This window comes from Salvelinus namaycush, chromosome 24 (genome assembly GCF_016432855.1).
Source record: "Salvelinus namaycush isolate Seneca chromosome 24, SaNama_1.0, whole genome shotgun sequence".
NCBI classification, from domain to species: Eukaryota; Metazoa; Chordata; class Actinopteri; order Salmoniformes; family Salmonidae; genus Salvelinus; species Salvelinus namaycush.
This window is the reverse complement of record NC_052330.1, coordinates 32,997,780-33,020,708: the sequence shown is the minus strand read 5'-3', so window position 1 is coordinate 33,020,708 and position 22,929 is coordinate 32,997,780. Positions and strand designations below refer to the sequence as shown.

Genomic DNA, 22,929 nt, shown 5'->3' with positions numbered 1-22,929 from the left:
ATAAGGCTGACGGCGTTCATAGAGGACCAAAGTGTAACAGTCTTAGCAGCCGAGGTATAGTTTTGAAACCTCTGCCTTCCTTCGACATTGAGCCGGAGAGAGAATCAAAGCCATTACCTTACACAGTACTGCTGCCTGCTCATGCTTAAATGAAATATTCACCGGCTGTGTTTTTCTTATATAGCAAGCTGGGGTTAGAGGTCAACGTTGCCTGGCTCTCCTGAGCATTTAACACACTCTGTTAATGGACTAATGGGCTTCCAGGCATTAGCTCAGCAATTACCAGGCTGCGGTAAGCAAAGAGGACATTTTGGTCTTGTCCTTACCTTAGAGTTGAGTGGAGTTGTTCGTTGCTTTCTGCTTTTCCTCTGTGTGAATATTTGAGGGCCGTTGTGGGGCGTTAAATGAACCCCCTCCCATCTGAATCTGATGACCTCAGCTCTTTTATTTGAATTAATTTGCAGCTAGGTTTGTTTAAATTTAGGGAGTGTTAGGAAGTCTTGTCCATTTTAATGATACATATGATGGAAATGTTACTGCATTAACCAACTAGACCCAGATAATGGAGTTGTCATGGATACTATTACCACAGACACAGAGTACTGTAGAGTCTGCCATAGGAACATGTCATCACAGAAAACACTTCACTCTTTCAAAGTCATCCCAATTCCAGACTTGGAAACAGAAGACACACACATCTTCAAGATGCTACAAATGGTCCTGTCATCTGTTCTGAGTATTTTCTGTCAATTATCAACAATGAATTACTTGTTGTTGTGAAGGCCATGAGCATCAATCCTCCGTCTCTTGTTCTACCATCATATCAATCCTACTGTACAGTACCTCTCTCTGAATACGTCCCAAACGGATCCCTATGCCCTATAGAGTGCACTACTAGGGCCCTGGTCAGAAATAGTGCACTATAAAAGGAAAAGAGGTCCATTTGGGATACACCCTCTCTGTGTTCCATGATACTGATCTGATGGGCCCGAACCACAGCTCACTCATTTTAGCCCTGATGTCCTGCATGATGTCAGGTGTCAGATGGATGCTGTATGTAAGCTGAGCTTCCTCACTGGCCTGGGTTCAGTGATATCGGATCCTACTGGATCTTCTAGTTCCCTTCAAGGATTTATGTCATCAAGATCAGCTTTTTATGTCCAAATATCCATAAGGGATGTGACATAGTTTTCTATGTGATAACTTGGTTTAGGAGACATTCATTCACGCTGATATTAACATGTTATAAATGTAGAACGCTTTTACAGATCTAGGCTAAAAATCATGCACCAGCCACCTCACTTAAAATGTGTTACACTTACACCCAATACATCCACAGTTAAATATGTTACACTTACACGCAATACCTCCACAGTTAAATATGTTACACTTACACCCAATACATCCACAGTCAAATATAATACACTTAGACACAATACATCCACAGTTAAATATGTTACAATTACACACAATGCATCCACAGTAAAATGTTTTACACTTACACACATGACATCCACAGTTAAATATAATACACTTAGACACAATACATCCACAGTTAAATATGTTACACTTACACGCAATGCATCCACAGTTAAATATGTTACAATTAGACACAATACATCCACAGTTAAATGTGTTACAATTACACACAATGCATCCACAGTAAAATGTTTTACACTTACACACATGACATCCACAGTTTTCTCTTCTTCTATCACTCATCCATTGTCAGCTTTATCCAACAAAAATGCAATAATGCTGTCCTACATTTCTGCCATGCTGTGGGCTACAGTTGCAGGCCTCATAACCTGCAACATCTGCTTTGGGCTTTAACAAAATTACATTTCACCTATTGCTCTGTCTGGCGGTATAGCTTCTGTCTCTCTGGACATGTCTGTCATGTGAAGGGTGTCTATTAGCCTGGAGAGACCCGGTTGCTATATAGTCTCTCGCTGTTTTAACAAAATGACCACCTGGAGTGTGGGATTTATTGTGTATAAGGTGTCGGTCTGGTTTGGGCTGTGATGTGAAGGTTGTCTGTGTGCCTGGAGACTCTCACACACACACACACACACACACACACACACACACACACACACACACACACACACACACACACACACACACACACACACACACACACACACACACACACACACACACACACACACACACACACACAGTGTGAAGGCTCTCTACGGGCCTGGAGAGGGCTTGGAGAGTCTCCGAGAGGCAGGCTCTAAGTGATTGGTTACCTGGGGCGCACCTTGTGTTGGAGGCATTGATCGGAGGCTAGTGAATTGGAATGCGGGTCTGATTACTGGTGTCAGTGAGGGGAGTAATCACGTGGGACCGAGCGCTCGCCAGCGGAGCAGAGCTCTCCATGTGTTGCATTAGCTTCTACAGAATGACTTTATCAGTCTTACGTACCCCCGTCTCCATCACACACACACACACACACACACACACACACACACACACACACACACACACACACACACACACACACACACACACACACACACACACACACACACACACACTGATTTAGTGGCAGGCAGCTGAGCCACGGAGGGCAGGAGAGGGGGGGGGGGGCAGTCAGTGTATGGGTGTGGAAATTATGTATGAGTTTACCAGCGTTTTAACACCGCACAGCATCAGTCTGACTAGATAACAGTATAACAGTAACATGTTTTGTGTGTGTGTGGTTGTGTGTGGTTGTGTGTGTGTGTGTGTGTGTGTGTGTGTGTGTGTGTGTGTGTGTGTGTGTGTGTGTGTGTGTGTGTGTGTGTGTGTGTGTGTGTGTGTAAGTGCCTGTAAGTGCCTGTGAGTTTGTTTATGTTTTGCGTGTGTTTGAATCTGATTCTCCTGTTACTGGGGGAACAATAGCCATTCCTCCCCTTTTATTAAGACTCAATGAAGTGCTGTCCTACCCAGCGACAGACAGGCCAATAAGAACACTCATGTTAATCACAGCATGGCAGGTGAGAAAGGCAATCAGGTTGGTGCTGCCTCTGGAAGGTGATGTGTGTGTGTAGGGAGAGGATACACTAGTCAGGACTTTGAAGAGCGGAACCACCACACACAGAGCTAATCCCACCATGCCCTGGGACATTACCACACAGAGCTAATCCCACCAAGCCCTGGGGCACCACCACACACAGAGCTAATCCCACCAAGCCCTGGGACACCACCACACAGAGCTAATCCCACCAGGCCCTGGGACACTACCATACACAGAGCTAATCCCACCAAGCCCTGGGACACTACCACACACATAGCTAATCCCACCAAGCCCTGGGACACCACCACACAGAGCTAATCCCACCAAGCCCTGCGACACCACCACACACAGAGCTAATCCCACCATGCCCTGGGGCACCACCACACACAGAGCTAATCCCACCATGCCCTGCGACACCACCACACACAGAGCTAATCCCACCATGCCCTGGGGCACCACCACACACAGAGCTAATCCCACCATGTTCTGGGGCACCACCACACACAGAGCTAATCCCACCATGCCCTGGGACACTACCATACACAGAGCTAATCCCACCAAGCCCTGGGACACCACCACACAGAGCTAATCCCACCAGGCCCTGGGACACTACCACACAGAGCTAATCCCACCATGCCCTGGGACACTACCACACAGAGACCACACAGTGTGTGTGTGTGTGTGTGTGTGTGTGTGTGTGTGTGTGTGTGTGTGTGTGTGTGTGTGTGTGTGTGTGTGTGTGTGTGTGTGTGTGTGTGTGTGTGTGTGTGTGTGTGTGTTTATGTGTGTGTGTGGGTGTTTGTGTGTGTACATGTGTGTGTGTGTGTGTTTCTGGTCATGTACTATGCTTCTCCTTGGACACGATTCCCGTTTTAACTGTGACATCCTTCAGTGATGATGAGAAGCTCTTAGTGTCTCTCATAGTGGGACAGCGTTCAGTAGTCATGAGAAGCTCTTAGTGTCTCTCATAGTGGGACAGCGTTCAGTAGTCATGAGAAGCTCTTAGTGTCTCTCATAGTGGGACAGCGTTCAGTAGTCATGAGAAGCTCTTAGTGTCTCTCATAGTGGGACAGCGTTCAGTAGTCATGAGAAGCTCTTAGTGTCTCTCATAGTGGGACAGCGTTCAGTAGTCATGAGAAGCTCTTAGTGTCTCTCATAGTGGGACAGCGTTCAGTAGTCATGAAAGCTCTTAGTGTCTCTCATAGTGGGACAGCGTTCAGTAGTCATGAGAAGCTCTTAGTGTCTCTCATAGTGGGACAGCGTTCAGTAGTCATGAAAGCTCTTAGTGTCTCTCATAGTGGGACAGCGTTCAGTAGTCATGAGAAGCTCTTAGTGTCTCTCATAGTGGGACAGCGTTCAGTAGTCATGAGAAGCTCTTAGTGTCTCTCATAGTGGGACAGCGTTCAGTAATCATGCTGCACTCCTTCCTTCCTTAAGCACGACCAGGCACTTTTAGAAGATGCATTTTCCATGTTTTACCTGCTCCCTCCATTATGAGCTGAGATGAAAGATTGTTGAGAGAGAGAGAGAGAGTTTTTTTTAATTAATGATGTGAAAGAGCGTGTTGACTTTTCACTTATCTCGTACGCTCGTCTCTATGGGTCACTAGGTGTAGTCAGTGAGCTCGTCTCTACGGGTCACTAGGTGTAGTCAGTGAGCTCGTCTCTACGGGTCACTAGGTGTAGTCAGTGAGCTCGTCTCTACGGGTCACTAGGTGTAGTCAGTGAGCTCGTCTCTACGGGTCACTAGGTGTAGTCAGTGAGCTCGTCTCTATGGGTCACTAGGTGTAGTCAGTGAGCTCGTCTCTATGGGTCAGTAGGTGTAGTCAGTGAGCTGCTCTTGAAAGGTCAAGTAGTTGAAACTGGATCAGCAGCACAACCAGGTTGACTGAGGACAGCCAGGAGTCATCAGGCCAGGTAGTCCTGAGGCATGATCCTAGGGCTCAGGTGCTTCGGGTGTCACGTTCTGACCTTAGTTCCTTTTTTTTTTTTTTTTTTTTTTTTAATAGTTTTTTCCCCTTTTCTCCCCAATTTTCGTGGTATCCAATCGCTAGTAATTACTATCTTGTCTCATCGCTACAACTCCCGTACGGGCTCGGGAGAGACGAAGGTCGAAAGCCATGCGTCCTCCGAAGCACAACCCAACCAAGCCGCACTGCTTCTTAACACAGCGCGCCTCCAACCCGGAAGCCAGCCGCACCAATGTGTTGGAGGAAACACCGTGCACCCGCCCCCCTCGGTTAGCGCGCACTGCGCCCGGCCCGCCACAGGAGTCGCTGGAGCGCGATGAGACAAGGATATCCCTAACGGCCAAACCCTCCCTAACCCGGACGACGCTAAGCCAATTGTGCGTCGCCCCACGGACCTCCCGGTCGCGGCCGGCTGCGACAGAGCCTGGGCGCGAACCCAGAGACTCTGGTGGCGCAGCTAGCACTGCGATGCAGTGCTCTAGACCACTGCGCCACCCGGGAGGCCTTAGTTCCTTTTTTATGTCTTTATTTTAGTTTGGTCAGAGCGTGAGTTGGGGTGGGCATTCTATGTTGTTTTTCTATGTTTTGTTCTGTTGTTCTATTTCTATGTGTTTGGCCTAGTATGGTTCTCAATCAGAGGCAGGTGTCAGTCATTGTCTCTGATTGGGAGCCATATTTAGGTAGCCTGTTTTCCTTTGTGTTTTGTGGGTGGTTGTTTCCTGTGTCTGTACCTGCACCATACGGGACTGTTTCGATTTTTGTTTGTTCATTCACTTTGTTATTTTGTATTTTTGTAGTGTTCAGTTTTATATATTAAAATGGACACTTACCACGCTGCACATTGGTCCGATATCTCTTACTCCTCGTCATAAGAAGAGGAAAGTTGTTGCATGGGGAGGGAGAGAGAGAATTAGAGGGAGCCTACTTAAATTCCCACAGGACGCCAGATGAGACAGGAGAATTACACCAGATATATCAGACTGCATCTAGGATATCGCACAAGGTTAAATTTAGATCCTCAGTGAGGTGGTTAACCGATTTTTGTACTCTGACGTCCTTGGATAGATGGAGGGAGTGTGGAAGGGCATCTAGGAATCTTTGCGTTGTCCGAGAATTTATAGCACGGCTTTTGAAGATCCTTGGTGGTGGTCTGAGCAGATTATTTCTTGCGACTGCAAACGTAATAAGATGCTGGTCCAATAGTCCAGGATTATGAAGAAAAAACATTTAGATCCACAATATTTATTCCACTGGACAAAACTAGATCCAGGGTATGACTGTGGCAGTGAGTAGGTCCGGAGACATGTTGGACAAAACCCATTGAGTCAATGATGGCTCTGAAAACCTTTTAGAGTGAGTCTGTGGACTTTTTCATGTGAATATTAAAGTCACCAAAAATTGGAATATTATCTGCCATGACTACAAGGTCCGATAGGAATTCAGGGAACTCAGTGAGGAACACTGTATAAGGCCTGTAAACAGTAGCTACAACAAGTGATTGAGTAGGCTGCATAGATTTCATGACTAGAAGCTCAAAAGATGAAAATGCAGTCCTTTTTTTTGTAAATTTAAATTTGCTGTCATAAATGTCAGCAACACCATCGCCTTTGCGAGATGCACGTGGGATATGGTCACTAGTGTAACCAGGAGGAGAGGCCTCATTGAACACAGCAAATTCATCAGGCTTGAGCCATGTTTCAGTCAGGCCAATCACATCAAGATTATGATCAGTGATTAGTTCATTGACTATGACTGCCCTGGAAGTGAGGGATCTAAAATTAAGAAACGCTATTTTGAGATGTGAGGCATCACGATCTCTTTCAATAATGGCAGGAATGGAGGAGGTCTTTATCCTAGTGAGATTGCTAAGGTGAACACCGCCATGTTTAGTTATGCTCAACCTAGGTCGAGGCACAGACATGGTCTCAATGGGGATAGCTGAGCTGACTACACTGACTGTGCTAGTGGCAGACTCCAATAAGCTGGCAGACTGGCTAACAGCCTGCTGCCTGGCCTGCACCCTATTTCATTGTGGAGCTAGAGGAGCCCTGTTTATGTTCATAGATAAGATGAGAGCACCCCTCCAGCTAGGATGGAGTCCGTCACTCCTCATCAGGCCAGGCTTGGTCCTGTTTGTGGGTGAGGTGTGTCTCAGTCTCTTTTGGGAGGGGCAGAAAACAGTTTTCAACCAGCAATTGAGTTGTGAGACTCTGCTGTAGAGCTCATCACTCCCCCTAACTGGGAGGGGGCTAGAGACAATTACACGATGCCGACACATCTTTCTAGCTGATTTGCACGCTGAAGCTATGTTGCGCTTGGTGAACTCTGACTGTTTCACCCTAACATCATTGGTGCCAACGTGGATAACAATATCCCTATATTCTCTACACTCGCCAGATTTAGCCTTAGCCAGCACCATCTTCATATTAGCCTTAACGTCGGCAGCCCTGCTCCCTGGTGAACAAGTCAAATATTGTGGGTAATGGAGTCGCCAATGACTAGGGTATTCAATTTGTCAGAGCTAATGGTGGGAGGCTTCGGCGTCTCAGACCTCGTACCGGGTGGAGGAGAGACCTGAGAAAACTCGGACTCTGACTCCGACTAGTTGCTTAATGGGGAGAACCGGTTGAAAGTTTCTGTCGGCTGAATGAGCGACACCAGCTGAGCATGTCGACAGCATTTCTTCTCAGAAGCCTTGAGAAAATAGTCCGGCTCCGGGGACTGTGCGAGGGGATTTATACTACTATCTGTACTTACTGGTGACACAGACACTAACCCTAACCCTAACCCTAACCCTACATTTAATTTCCCTTCACGATTGCATCTGAAGCTGGGCTTGCAACACGCCTATCCTCACCATAAGGCGATTGTTCTCCTGTATATTATGAGTACAGCATCTGCAATTAGTAGGCATAATGTTAATGTTACTACTTAGCTTCGGCTGATAGAGGTCCTGACGAACCATGTCCAGATCAAGTGTCCGGGATGGAAAAGTTGAATGCAAAAATAAAAACCCAAACATTAACAAACAGCACAACAGTACAGAGACAAATCAGGAAGTTGAGGGCGGAGCAATGAGGCTGTAACGTGATGTATTTTTACACCATGAAGGAGGAGTGTTCTTCCACCCTCTGCTCACCTACGCAGAGACAAAATGAAGAGAATGATGAAGTGGAGGACAAGAAAAAACCCTCCATCCTTCACTTCTGATTCGTCAAATGTCTCCAGATTCTCCAGACTGACCAACTGCTGTCATGCCATGCCAGTGAATCACACACGAGAGAGAGAGAGAGAGAGAGGGAGAGAGGGATTGAGAGGGAGAGAAAAAGAGATTGAGAAAGAGAGAAAGAGAGATAGAGAGGGAGAGAAAGAGAGATAGAGAGGGAGAGAAAGAGAGACAGAGAGGGAGAGAAAGAGAGATAGAGAGAGAGAGATTGAGAGAGAGGGAGAATGTTCAGTATGGATGTAAGGCTACAGTCTTTTTCATGTCAGTTGTTCTAATCCCCTCTGGGAATGTTTCAGTCTAATTACCTGCTTTAACTTTAACAACTGGACATGTGTGTGTGTGTGTGTGTGTGCAGCGACCCAAGAGGCCTGATGACATGACGTTTGTTAATGGATCAGTGAAGAGATTAGACCTAGTGAATCAGGCTGTGTGTGTGTGTGTGTGTGTGTGTGTGTGTGTGTGTGTGTGTGTGTGTGTGTGTGTGTGTGTGTGTGTGTGTGTGTGTGTGTGTGTGTGTGTGTGTGTGTGTGTGTGTGTGTGTGTGTGTGTGTGTGTGTGTGTGTGTGTGTTTGCTAAAGCCCAACATCTTTAAAATGTCATTGAAAACACTACACCACAGTGGTACTACCTACAGACATTCAGTGAAAACATGTTCACTAAAACAGCGTTCATTTTGTGAGAAATGAAAACATAGAGTTGGATCCGAGTTTACTCCTCAAGGATTGTTCTTGCTGAAAGGAGGAGAAAGCAATTTTAGATTAAAACCTGAGGCTTCGTGTCTAGTTCGTTAGTTTCTCTGCAGTTCAATTAAAGTACTTCCATAGAAATGATAAACGTAACCTGTTTGCATCCTTCCAACATGAGTGCCTCTTGCCTTAAAGATCGTTGATGCTCTAATCCTGAATGAGATGTAGCTGTTTTTCTTTGCTTACAAAGACTGTTTTCTCTGTATGCTTATCATGTCTATATAGCACCTTATATCACCCATCTGGAGCAGCAGTCTCGTGGTAGTCTAGTACAGTGGCTCCCAAAGTGGTTCCAAATTGTGGGTCCCCCCCCCCCCCCCCAAAAAAAACTCAGGCTTTAAACTTAATCTTGAACGTTGTAATAGTAGAATGCACAAGCTGCAATTTCGAAATTGGGTAGTGCATCATCAGATCCTCTTGTCATGTTAGTCATTACCTACCTTAGAGAGATATTTATAACTTGTCCTGATCAACTAGCCCATGTCAGCTAACATTTTTTTGTGTCATCTTTTTGTCACTCAAATATTACATTTAAAACTGCAACATTTTCTTTGTACCCCATGAGAAAATGTGTAGAATTGCAGGAAATACATTTGTGTCACGAACATTAGAAATAGAAATGGCGTGTGCGTGCACGTGCGCAGGTGGGGGCGTGGGATGTTCCCCAATGCTGGAAGGGGGTCCCCGAATGGAAAAAGTTTGGGATCACATGGTCTAAAACTTACTAGACCATGTGATCCCAAACGTTTTCCATTCGGGGACCCCCTTCCAGAATTGGGGAACACCAGGAGAACCACTGTATAACTCTAGTCCATTCCCTCACACTGAGTCTCTCTGAATCTGAAGCATTGCGTGCTAAAACCCACTCAGAACTATAATGAGAGAAAACTCTCACTTTAAAACCGTTTCCATGTAGCGTCTGCGTGCCTTGTGAATATCTAAGCAGCTCCTATCAAACATGTTGGCAGGTTACTTTAAAGTAGCAAGTTGGTGAGAAACCACCAAGGTCCTGACTGTCCTCTCTCTCTCTCTCTCCCTCTCTCTCTCTCTCTCTCTCTCTCTCTCTCTCTCTCTCTCTCTCTCTCGCTCGCTCTCCATCTCCATCTTTCTCTCTCTCTCTCTCTCTTGCTCGCTCTCTCTCTCTCTATCTCCATCTCTCTCCCTCTCACTATCTCTCTCTCTCTCTCTATCTATCTGTCTCTATCTCTCTCTCTCTCTATCTATCTGTCTCTCTCTCTCTCTCTCTCTCTGTCTCTCTCTCTCTCTCTCTCTCTCTCAATCTCTCTTTTTCTTTCTTTCTTTCTCTCTCTCTCTCTCTCTCTCTCCCTCTCTCCCTCTCTCTCTCTCTCTCTCTCTCTCTCTCTCTGTCTCTCTCTCTCTCTCAGAGTGATGTAACCTTTAACTTTGTGGTTTAATAAAATATATGCTACTACATATAGGAGAGGCATCTGTCCTGGTGTTGGGTACTGACAGGCTGGAGAGAACATGGTGCCTGCTTCCAGGCCGCTAGCTAAATCGAATCACATTAATTAAGCAATAAGACACCTTGGGGATATGTGGTAAATGGCCAATATACCACGGCTAAGGGCTGTTCTTAGTGCCTGGATACAGCCCTTAGTCGTGGTATATTGGCCATGTACCGCAAACCCCAGAGGTCCCTTATTGCTACTATGAACTGGTTACCAACGTAGTTAGAGCAGTAAAAATAAATGTTTTGTCATACCTGTGGCATACGGTCTGATATACCACAGCTGTCAGCCAATCAGCATTCAGGGCTTGAAACACCCAGTTTATAATTGATAAAGAATTATGATGCTAGCTAGTATAGCTATCAACTCTGTGGTATACCATTGGAGTCTACACTCTTAGAAAAACATATTATACCTAGAACCTAAAAAGGTTTCTCAGATGTCCCAATGTGAGAACCCTTTTTGAGTTCCAGGTAGAACCTATTCACGAAAAACCGTTTTGGAATCTCTAAGAGTGTATATTGTCTACTATTCCATGATACTGTATGGCTGTGAAGACATTGGGACAAGTGGTTATGTTACCATGGCAATACTAGCACACCACCTGTAGTAGAATGCATGGCCAATACCTTATTTTATTGTAAGGAGTATAGTTGTGTATGTTTCTAGGAGTTCATTCATAGTTCAGTGAGAGGACAGGGGGGGGGGGGGTTAACTAAGTCATGTTTAAATGGGTTGTTGAACTTTTTCTGTTACTGTAGTGTACTCTACTGCATACTGTTTGTTGTTAGCGCAGCAGAACTGAATCAAACACTGCTATCCGTTGACATCTTCTGCAAAGATCTTGATTCCTGGTCTTCCATGGTATCACGATATTACAAATGCAATGGAGATTTCTGCATTGATTGTAGATATGAAGCTCATAATGGAATTGGTTCTCAGCCAGGCATTGAAAATGCTATTGTTCTGAGCATCTCTGCTATTCTATATGTAAGATGTGGCATCTCATATTGACACATTTTACCAATGGGAAAAAAAATCAATGATCAACCTGAAGACTGCCTGCTGAATGAAAGTGGTTGATACCAGTTAATAAAGACATGTTGTGCGTGTTTGAGGTCGACTGCACTGCACAGAGTCACTGATCTACAAATCACTTTTTCTTCCAAAGATATTCTCATTATTATGTGATCAGGATCAATGATTCTTCACTCTGCTGCACGTTGCTTTTCCAGGTTGCCTGTAACAAGAAAGTCGTTGATATATTTTAATAAATGTAATTTTCTTCTTCCCGTCTCCTTCCAGACGGAAGGCAAGGTGGGCGTGACGTTCAACATCGGCACGGTGGACATCAGTGTGAAGGAGTTAAACACTGCGATCAATGACGGGAAATATCACCTGGTTCGATTCACAAGGAATGGGGGAAACGCCACCCTGCAGGTGGATAACTGGCCAATCAACGAACACTTCCCCGCAGGTACCAACCAATATCACCGTCTGGCATCTCAAACACTAACCTTTGACCTAGGACCTTTGATTGTTAACTTGTGTTAATGAGAAAGAGTTGGTCCCAATTCATTCCCTTGCCTTCTTCAATGGTGACTCTTTGATGTTCGCAGATCTGAAGGGTCTGGATAAGTACAAGCAGTGTAATGGTGGAGCTTCTGCCAATATTTCTTCCACCTTACATATCTGCAAACATGGGAGGTTTAGAGCCAAAGGGTTAGGGCCTAAGGGAAAGGTCTAGGGGAGTGAATTGGTAACTGCTGGTAATGTGAAAATTAGATCTCTGTTAGACCCACTGGACATCACCTGTTTACAAAGGTCAACTGACAAGGCTGTTAAGTCAAAATATCAGTAGGTAGTGGATGAGTATACAGCCCATAATTGGTTCTGTCCCACAGTGGGACGAAGGACACTAGCATGGTGCCAAGCACTCCAATTTACTGATGTGAGAACAGATGTGAACTGGTGAAATGATGCTATGCCCCTTGCTCCAGTCTATTCCCCCCAGTCTTAAAGGGTATATGCGAGAGCTGGGAATTGCCAGGGACCTCACGATGCAATATTATCACAATACTTAGGTTCCGATACAATATTTATTGCGATTTTCATGAATCTCATAATTCTACAGCATACAGTGGTTCTTCCTTTAAAAATTGCGGGCTACTGCAGCACAGCGCAGAATTATATGGCGCGTTGTTTGAGTGTCAGCCGTTGTTGCCAGAATGACACAATTTACCACAATCGGCCACCATCTACCACAAACAGTCGCGGCATAAGCTCAAAACTTTTAAAGGAAGAACCACTGTATGTATTGCGATTCCATACTGTGATTTTATTGCGATTCACGTTCCAAACATATTGCTCACTATTAACGGTGCTTTCAGAAAATATTCAAACCCACTGACTTATTCCACATTTGTTTGCATTACAGCCTGAATTCAAAATTGATCAAATATTTTTTTTTTCTCTCACCCATCTACACACAATACCCCATAATGACATCACAATACCTCATGATGACATCACAATACCCCATAATGACATCACAATACCCCATAATGACAAAGTGAAACCTGTTTTTAGACATTTTTGCACATTTATTGAAAATAAAATTCAGAAATATCTCATTTACATAAGTATTCACACCCCTGAGTCAATACTTTGTAGAAGCACCTTTGGCAGTGTTTACAGCTGGTAAGCAGCAGTTTACAGATTCTGGGTAAGTCTCTAAGGGTGTTTCTCAAAATGCATACTACTGTGCTCCGAGAACATACAAATTGGACCATGGGAGGGTTGGAGTATGAGTCCAAATCAATATATGCGAAACGGAGCACTGAGGGCACTTGCGTACGGAGGGCAAATGCATTCTCGGTTTGTACATATTTTTGATCTTTGTACATATTTTTAAGCATGCATCGATAAAAGGTTCAACAGAAAGTATGCAAAGAAATATGATGCAACCATGTAAAAAATTACACAACATTTATTGAAATCAATGGCAGACAATATTTGAGCTGAAGCGAGAGAAAATACACTCCAACTTTGTAATGAAATGTTGCCTATTCACATCTCATATGTTACCTGACTGCAATGTTTTATCTTGATACGTTAATAAATACATGCTGTGTTCATTTTGGCATGTTTACCTGCCTACGTACCATAGATGGCAAGCCCATAATAAGTCAATAGGGCTAACTGGCTAGGTACTAGTGCTGTTAGCTTGCCAGATAGCCACGAAGAACTGTTAGCTAGCTATCCACAAATAATTGACATCTATCTTGCATAATATTAGTTTTAGGTCATTTTTGCCTGGTAAACTATCTGGTTAGCTACATTATTACGATTCACATATAGCTAGCTGATTGTTATGAAGTAAAATGGTTGCTTTGTGTATATCTTGTTTCGTCTCTATTGCCTTTGTTGTCCTGGTTGGAAGACGGTTCAGTGAATGGGTAAGTCCATAGTAAGTCAAAAGGGCAAACTGGCTAGCTAGCTAGCCACGAAGAACTGGTAACTACCCAAATATATATATCTACCTTGCATAAAATTAGTTTCAGATCATCTTTGCCTGTTTAACTTGTTGGATAGTTAGATTATTACGCCGTCAGAGCATAAGAGTGTGGGCACGGTAGTATGCATATTGAGAAACACCCTAAGAGCTTTCCACATCTGGATTGTGCAACATTTGACCACAGTTCTTCAAGCTCTGTCAAAATGGTTGTTGAAATTGTCAAAACAATGCGATATAGCATTAAAAATAATATCCGGATATGTAACTTGATCGATTTATTCCTATCACTACTATATGCAACACACACACACACACACACACACACACACACACACACACACACACACACACACACACACTCACTCACATACACAGGGCTCCCAAGTGGCGCAGGGGTTTAAGACACTGCATCTCAGTGCAAGAGGGGTCACTAGAGTACCTGGTTTGAATCCAGGCTGCATCACATCTGGTTGTGATTGGGAGTCCCATAGGGCGGTGCACAATTGACCCAGTGTTGTCCAGGGTAGGCCGCCATTGTAAATACGAATTTGTTCTTCACTGACTTGCCTAGTTAAATTTAAAAAATACACAAACAGTACACACACACAAGGAGGGAGGTAAGGATATAGAGAGGGAGGAAGAAAGAGGAAAATGCTCCACTTAACTGGCCACGCCCTGGGTCTCTCCCCCTACCTCCCTACAGGGGCTGGTCTCTCCCCTTACCCCTTACCTCCCTACAGGGGCTGGTCTCTCCCCCTACCTCCCTACAGGGGCTGGTCTCTCCCCTTACCCCTTACCTCCCTACAGGGGCTGGTCTCTCCCCCTACCTCCCTACAGGGGCTGACCTAGCCCTGGGTCTCTCCCCCTACCTCCCTACAGGGGCTGGTCTCTCCCCCTACCTCCCTACAGGGGCTGGTCTCTCCCCCTACCTCCCTACAGGGGCTGGCCTAGCCCTGGGTCTCTCCTCTCTACCTCCCTCCTGGTTGCTGGCCTAGCACTGGTTCTCTCCTCTCTACCTCCCTCCTGGTTGCTGGCCTAGCACTGGTTCTCTCCCCTATTAGCCACCCAGAGGGATCACTCCAGATCCAAGGCAACATTCGACTGATGTGTGCAGGTCCCCTGGATTTTGGGAGACACTGTCAAACTGGCCACTAGGGGGCAAAAGAAAATCAACTAAAAACAAGTGCCTCACAATGGGATTGAATCAGCTGACTATGGAGCCAGAGTTTGCAGTTTAGACCACTCCCCAATCTGCCCACAATGGTTTAGGAAGACCATTTGGAATTAATGCCTAAAGTTTTAACTCTATCCTTTATCCTTAAAGTGAAACTGACAGTGTTTAATTAACATGACATCTTAATACAGTCTGTTCATATACACCCCCCCCACCCCACCCCCCAGGAAGAATATGCCGCTTTTGTTACATTTTTTGACAAGCGAGCACTTCGATATTGTCATTTTCACGTTTTCATACATTCATAGAATGTTTTGGGAATGACGTAGAGTAAGGCATTTGTGAACATTCTGTAGCAATAGAGTGGGAATGTGGTCGTGCGTTTGGACAATTAACAGACACTGCAGTAAATAAAACTATATGTAAATATCACGATACTCCTCCTACATGTGGGAACTTTCTCACCCTCAGTTGATGCACATCACCAACAACAAGTTCAACAACTAATGTTAGAGCGAAATGAGCTACAATCTAAGGAAACAGTAGATAAACTTTCTCAAACTTTTTCAGCTAATTGCGTCAAAATGGCGCTTATAAATGATGGGGCTTGTCTCAAGCCACGTTTTGACAATTTAATGGGAACTTGCCTGACAGCCCATTTGAACGATACCAAAAACATTTGATTGACAACAAAGAGATATGCTAACTGTGGATAACAGTCATTCAAGTTCAGCATAGCTAGCTAGCAAAGTGATTTGCATTTCTTGGTAGCTAACCAAATCATGCCTGCATCTCTAGCTGTAGCCACAGAAATACAATATAGAGGAAAATGTCGGCCACTCACCCACTCGTCCAATGACAAATCCTCCCATTAGCTAGCTAGCTAACGTTAGGCTCCGTGTTTATAGCTAACATACATAATAGATAAGCTAGCTAGCCCAGTCAGGAGAGCATCCTGACGGGTTGCATCACTGCCTGGTATGGCAACTGCTCGGCCTCCGACCGCAAGGCACCACAGAGGGTAGTGCGAACGGCCCAGTACTACACTGGGGCCAAGCTTCCTGCCATCCAGGACCTCTTTGCCAGGCGGTTTCAAAGGAAGGCCCTGAAAATTGTCAAAGACTCCAGCCACCCTAGTCATAGACTGTTCTCTCTGCTACTGCATGGCAAGCGGTACCGGAGCGCCAAGTCTAGGTCCAAGAGGCTTCTAAGCCTCTTGGATCTAGGTCGATAAGGCTCCTGAACATCTAGTCAAATGGCTACCCAGACTATTCACATTGCCCCCCCCCCCCTCCCCTCTCCACACCACTGCCACTCTCTGTTGTCATCTATGCATAGTCACTTTAATTAACTCTACCTACATGTACATACTACCTCAACTAACCGGTGCCCCCGCATATTAACTCTGTACCGGCACTCTCCTATATACACTGCTCAAAAAAATAAAGGGAACGCTTAAACAACACAATGTAACTCCAAGTCAATCACACTTCTGTGAAATCAAACTGTCCACTTAGGAAGCAACACTGATTGACAATAAATTTCACATGCTGTTGTGCAAATGGAATAGACAACAGGTGGAAATTATAGGCAATTAGCAAGACACCCCCAATAAAGGAGTGGTTCTGCAGGTGGTGACCACAGACCACTTCTCAGTTCCTATGCTTCCTGGCTGATGTTTTGGTCACTTTTGAATGCTGGCGGTGCTTTCACTCTAGTGGTAGCATGAGACGGAGTCTACAACCCACACAAGTGGCTCAGGTAGTGCAGCTCATCCAAGATGGCACATCAATGCGAGCTGTGGCAAGAAGGTTTGCTGTGTCTGTCAGCGTAGTGTCCAGAGCATGGAGGCGCTACCAGGAGACAGGCCAGTACATCAGGAGACGTGGAGGAGGCCGTAGGAGGGCAACAACCCAGCAGCAGGACCGCTACCTCCGTCTTTGTGCAAGGAGGAGCAGGAGGAGCACTGCCAGAGCCCTGCAAAATGACCTCCAGCAGGCCACAAATGTGCATGTGTCTGCTCAAACGATCAGAAACAGACTCCATGAGGGTGGTATGAGGGCCCGACGTCCACAGGTGGGGGTTGTGCTTACAGCCCAACACCGTGCAGGACGTTTGGTATTTTCCAGAGAACACCAAGATTGGCAAATTCGCCACTGGCGCCCTGTGCTCTTCACAGATGAAAGCAGGTTCACACTGAGCACATGTGACAGACGTGACAGAGTCTGGAGACGCCGTGGAGAACGTTCTGCTGCCTGCAACATCCTCCAGCATGACCGGTTTGGCGGTGGGTCAGTCATGGTGTGGGGTGGCATTTCTTTGGGGGGCCGCACAGCCCTCCATGTGCTCGCCAGAGGTAGCCTGACTGCCATTAGGTACCGAGATGAGATCCTCAGACCCCTTGTGAGACCATATGCTGGTGCGGTTGGCCCTGGGTTCCTCCTAATGCAAGACAATGCTAGACCTCATGTGGCTGGAGTGTGTCAGCAGTTCCTGCAAGAGAAAGGCATTGATGCTATGGACTGGCCCGCCCGTTCCCCAGACCTGAATCCAATTGAGCACATCTGGGACATCATGTCTCGCTCCATCCACCAACGCCACGTTGCACCACAGACTGTCCAGGAGTTGGCGGATGCTTTAGTCCAGGTCTGGGAGGAGATCCCTCAGGAGACCATCCGCCACCTCATCAGGAGCATGCCCAGGCGTTGTAGGGAGGTCATACAGGCACGTGGAGGCCACACACACTACTGAGCCTCATTTTGACTTGTTTTAAGGACATTACATCAAAGTTGGATCAGCCTGTAGTGTGGTTTTCCACTTTAATTTTGAGTGTGACTCCAAATCCAGACCTCCATGGGTTGATAAATATGATTTCCATTGATAATTTTTGAGTGATTTTGTTGTCAGCACATTCAACTATGTAAAGAAAAAAGTATTTAATAAGAATATTTCATTCATTCAGATCTATTGATGTGTTATTTTAGTGTTCCCTTTATTTTTTTGAGCAGTGTATATTGTTATTTTTTACTGCTGCTCTGTAATTACTTGTTACTTGTATCTCTTATTCTTATCTGTATTTTTTTAAACTGCACTGTTGGTTAGGGGCTCGTACGTAAGCATTTCACTGTAAGGTCTACACCTGTTGTATTCGGTGCATGTGACTAATACAATTTGATTTGATTATCCACCTTATGACTGACTTGTGATCATTGCCCTTGCTAGGGCTTCCGAGTGGCGCAGTGGGACTAAAAAACACCATCTCAGTGCAAGAGGTGTCACTGCAGTACCTGGTTTGAGTCCAGGCTGCATCACACCCGGCTGTGATAGGGAGGCCCATAGGGCGGCGCTCAAATGGCCCAGTGTTGGCCGGGGTAGGCCGTCGTTGTAAATAAGAATTTATTCTTAACTGACTTGCCTAGATAAATAAAGGTTAAATAAAAAATGTATCGTTTGGTTGTATTGAAGCTCTCAGCCTTGGTTACATTCGTCCATTTTTTTTCATTTATATTGAGTCACAACTGAAACAGGCATCTCAAATGGCTGGAGGGTACACATTTACCAGGCCAGCTGTGATTTACAGCCTGCTAGCAATATTTGTTGTACTACCAAGAAATATATTGGTGAATTATATTAATGGTGCATTGAACTGCATCCATGTTTTCGGCCAACAATGCTTTACTCTACGTCATGTAATCTATTTTTAAAACCTCTTATAAAGTTGGTTATGTAGCATAAACTGTGAATTTAATATTTTGGACTGATATTATGATTGCCGGTTTGTTTCATATCTGCAAAGTAGTTAAATGCTGTCAATTCCACTTTAACTTAACCAGTCTGAATTAATGCCTAAACTTAACCCTATAGTTGTTTCTGGTTTAACTCTATCCCAAACCTTAATACTTAACTTAATCCAGTGGGTATTAATGCCTTAATTTAACCGTAAGAGTTATTTCAGTGTACCTAAATTGAACATATTTGTCACAGAAAGTCAGAAATGAAGTCAGTTTATTCGTCAAAAGTAGACATTTGTCCAAAGACGTCGGGACATAAAGTCAGACTTTGATATCTTGTTGAGTCACCAGGTGTTTGAGAGCCAATCCTCCGCTCCTTAGTTCTGGTTAGCTATGCAGAAAAGCCCACAGGACCTGATAGAAAGCCTGGGATTCAAAATGGTTGACGTAGCTAAAGACAGGCAGGACTTGGATGATGACATTTCTATTGGTTTATTTGAAACAGCCTCCCCTAAGGTTTCTTACACATCTTACAGAGTTGGCCCATTTCTCCCTTCCTCAACCCTGTGACATACCAGCCCAATAGTACGCTAGCTGCTAGCGACCTCCCAGAACTGGAAATAAGATTACATCTGAATCCAGAGAGCTCCAGGCGACCACTGTCCTCTTGTCTTGTCTGCCCATTTGTTTGTGTAGGGGTCAATGAAAGTACAGATAGAGAAAACCATTTCCGTCAAGCTCTCTCTTTCTCTCTCTCTCTCTTCTTTTATCATCTGTCTTTCTCTCTCTCTCTCTCTCTCTCTCTCTCTCTCTCTCTCTCTCTCATTTTCCTTCTTTCTAACCTTCCTTCGTACATTTTCTTATTCGCTAATACAAGCGAGGATGGGTTCAATTGTTCTCCTAACTACATTTTGTTTGGAGGTCTGCACCTATCTTCCTAGCCTAGCAGACTTAAAACATTATTATGCAGTCTTGCAGTCAGAATTAGGCTTTAGTGACTCACGTTTAGGACTTGTAGAACAAGTGTACTTTGTCTTCTCTTTGTTTTATGCCCCAGTAGGCTGGTCCTAATTATATCTGACCTATTAGACCAATCTACACTGAGTATACAACATGCTCTTTCCATGACATAGACTCACCAGGTGAATCCAGGTGAAAGCTATGATCTCTTGATAAATCCACATCAATCAGTGTAGATGAAGTGGAGGAGACAGTTTAAAGGGTTTTTAAGAGCTGAGACAATTGAGATATTGATTGTGTATGTGTGCCATTCAGAGGGTGAACGGGCAAGACAAAATATTTAAGTGCCTTTGAACGGGTTATGGTAGTAGCTGCCAGTCGCACCGGTTTGTGTCAAGAACTGCAACGCTACTGGGTTTTTCACGATCAACAGTTTCCTGTGTGTATCAAGAATGGTCCACCACCCAAAGGACATCCAGCCAACTTGACACAGCTGTGGGAAGCATTGAAGTCAACATGGGCCAACATCCCTGTGGAACGCTTTAGACACCTTGTAGAGTCCATGCCATAACAACATGAGGCTGTTCTGAGTGCAACATGGGGTACAACGTAATATTAGGAAGGTGTTCTTAATGTTTCGTACACTCAGTGCAGTAGGCCTACGTCATCATCAATACTAGCTGCAGTTTGTGCCTGTGTTAAATGTTTGCTCTCTGGACCTTCCTAAAGAGCTAGTTTTCATTCAGTCAAAGTAGGTTTACATGCACACAAAAAAGGATGTATTTAACTGATTTTGGCCGAGTATGGCATTAATCAACTAAACACCTTACTCTGCTTATCATAATCGGCATGTGGTCATGATCAAAGTTAGCATACGCTGATTGAAACACCTGGTTTTCTGAGCAATCTTTCAAATTATTAGCACAAGTAAACAGTTTAATCGGCGTTCAAGCGCTTGTGCCAGCACCGGGTAGTGCCAGCATTAGCAGCACCGGGTAGTGCCAGCACCGGGTAGTGCCAGCACCGGGTAGTGCCAGCACCGGGTAGTGCCAGCACCGGGTAGTGCCAGTGTAACGGATGTGAAAGCCGCGGCTTTTGTGGAGCGATGGGTAACGACGCTTCGTGGGTGACTGATGTTGATGTGTGCAGAGGGTCCCTGGTTCGCGCCCGTGTCGGGGCGAGGGGACGGTCTAAAGTTATACTGTTACATTGGTGCCGTGACCCGGATCACTGGTTGCTGCGGAAAAGGAGGAGGTTGAAAGGGGGGTGAGTGTAACGGATGTGAAATGGCTAGCTAGTTAGCGGGTACGCGCTAATAGCGTTTCAATCGGTTACGTCACTTGCTCTGAAACCTAGAAGTAGTGGTTCCCCTTGCTCTGCAAGGGCCGCAGCTTTTGTGGAGCGATGGGTAACGATGCTTCGTGGGTGTCAGTTGTTGATGTGTGCAGAGGGTCCCTGGTCCCTGGGGACGGTCTAAAGTTATACTGTTACACCAGCACCGGGTATCCCAAGCCTCCCTCTTATGCGTGAGTGAAGTGCAAAGCATGTAAACATTTTAAATGAACTACATTATTGTGTGCATTTAACTGTGGTCATTCACTCTGATCAACGCTAACCAGAAAAGTTGTTAAATGCTTGATGAATTCCTTTTCCTGTTTGAACAGAGTTAGAAAACAGAGAGCATTTTGTAATTTTATCCAGGTGATAACATCAAGTTTATTTCTATTCAGTCTGCATACTTGAAAGACAGATCGAATATGTGATAATGAATTTTTCTTCTCCCGCTTGTAATTTGCATTCAGTGATTAGTAATTCAACAATGATAGATTTTTTGGCCCCCTCACTTGTAAAAGCATTGTCATTTCTTGAGTAATTACGGGTTAGGCTGCACCCTCATCGACTGCCTCCCTCGCACTCCACGAATGCTTAACCGGGAAAGCCTGTGTGTGTGCTCATGCATGTCTGCCTGCCTGTGTGCACACAGATGTGTGTGTGTGTGTGTGTGTGTGTGTGTGTGTGTGTGTGTGTGTGTGTGTGTGTGTGTGTGTGTGTGTGTGTGTGTGTGTGTGTGTGTGTGTGTGTGTGTGTGTGTGTGTGTGTGTGTGTGTGTGTGTGTGTTGAAAGCCCCTAGTAAGCTCCTCGCCCTAGCGCCCCGTTCAATAAACAGTTACCTGATATGGCTTTGTGTCATTGGCTGGTGGATAGGGATCAGAAGAGGTGTCTGTTGGTCGCTTAATGGGCTAGTTCTTACACAACAGATGGGCTCGGGGACTGTTCATTGGATGTCTTACCACCTTTTAGCGGTAAACGGCCAAAAGGCAGATGGAAGTTTGAGGTTTTTCCTAATTTGTTTTTAAATGTTGTCCAGATGTCTGTGATCTCAGAGCCGTTGTCGATACAATAATCTCTGTGGTGTGTTTTCCTACCACAACTACTTCATCGGTTTGCACACCTATCATGATGTTGCCATTCCAGCAAGAAAATACAAAATAAACTAGACATCTTCCCCGTTATTTTGCTTTGAGATCGTCAAAAGTCCTTACCCTCTTGTAAAGGCCCCTTGGTCTTCAAGATATTTTCTGGGAGGTTAGACACACTTTTAAAAAACGATCAAGGTAAATATTTACAGCTAAGAGATGGACTAAACCTCTCAGACCCCTGTCCATGCCGTCAGGGCTACTGCTATCAAACAGAGCGAGAGTTTTTGGTCCGATGATCCAATTTGAAATGCCATGATCCTTCAGTGTGCTGCTGTCTAGCTGTCGGCTGTTTCAGGGTGACATCCAGCCAGGCATGTTGGGAGATGGAGCTGGGCCAAGCTCTGTGAGAGCGAGAGAGAGGAACATGCCATCAAAAGGAACATAAAATTCGACATACCAATTAGGATCTGGCTAAAAATACGTGAATCAGTTATAGAACCCGTTGCCCTTTATGGTTGTGAGGTCTGGGGTCCGCTCACCAGCCAAGAATTCACACAATGGGACAAACATCAAATTGAGACTCTGCATGCAGAATTCTGCAAAAATATCCTCTGTGTACAACGTAAAACATCAAATAATACATGCAGAGCAGAATTAGGCCGATACCCACTAATTATAAAAATCCAGAAAAGAGCCGATAAATTCTACAACCA

General features: G+C 45.0%; 1 protein-coding gene across 1 annotated transcript in view; it reads left to right on the top strand.

The window, feature by feature from the left end:
- LOC120019189 (neurexin-3b) overlaps positions 1-22,929 on the top strand; it is a 520,460-nt gene that overhangs the window by 394,760 nt on the left and 102,771 nt on the right. The window contains exon 14 of the mRNA XM_038962500.1: positions 11,720-11,891. Within this exon, the coding sequence (XP_038818428.1) occupies positions 11,720-11,891 (172 nt within the window). The remainder of the gene's footprint in view (positions 1-11,719; positions 11,892-22,929) is intronic.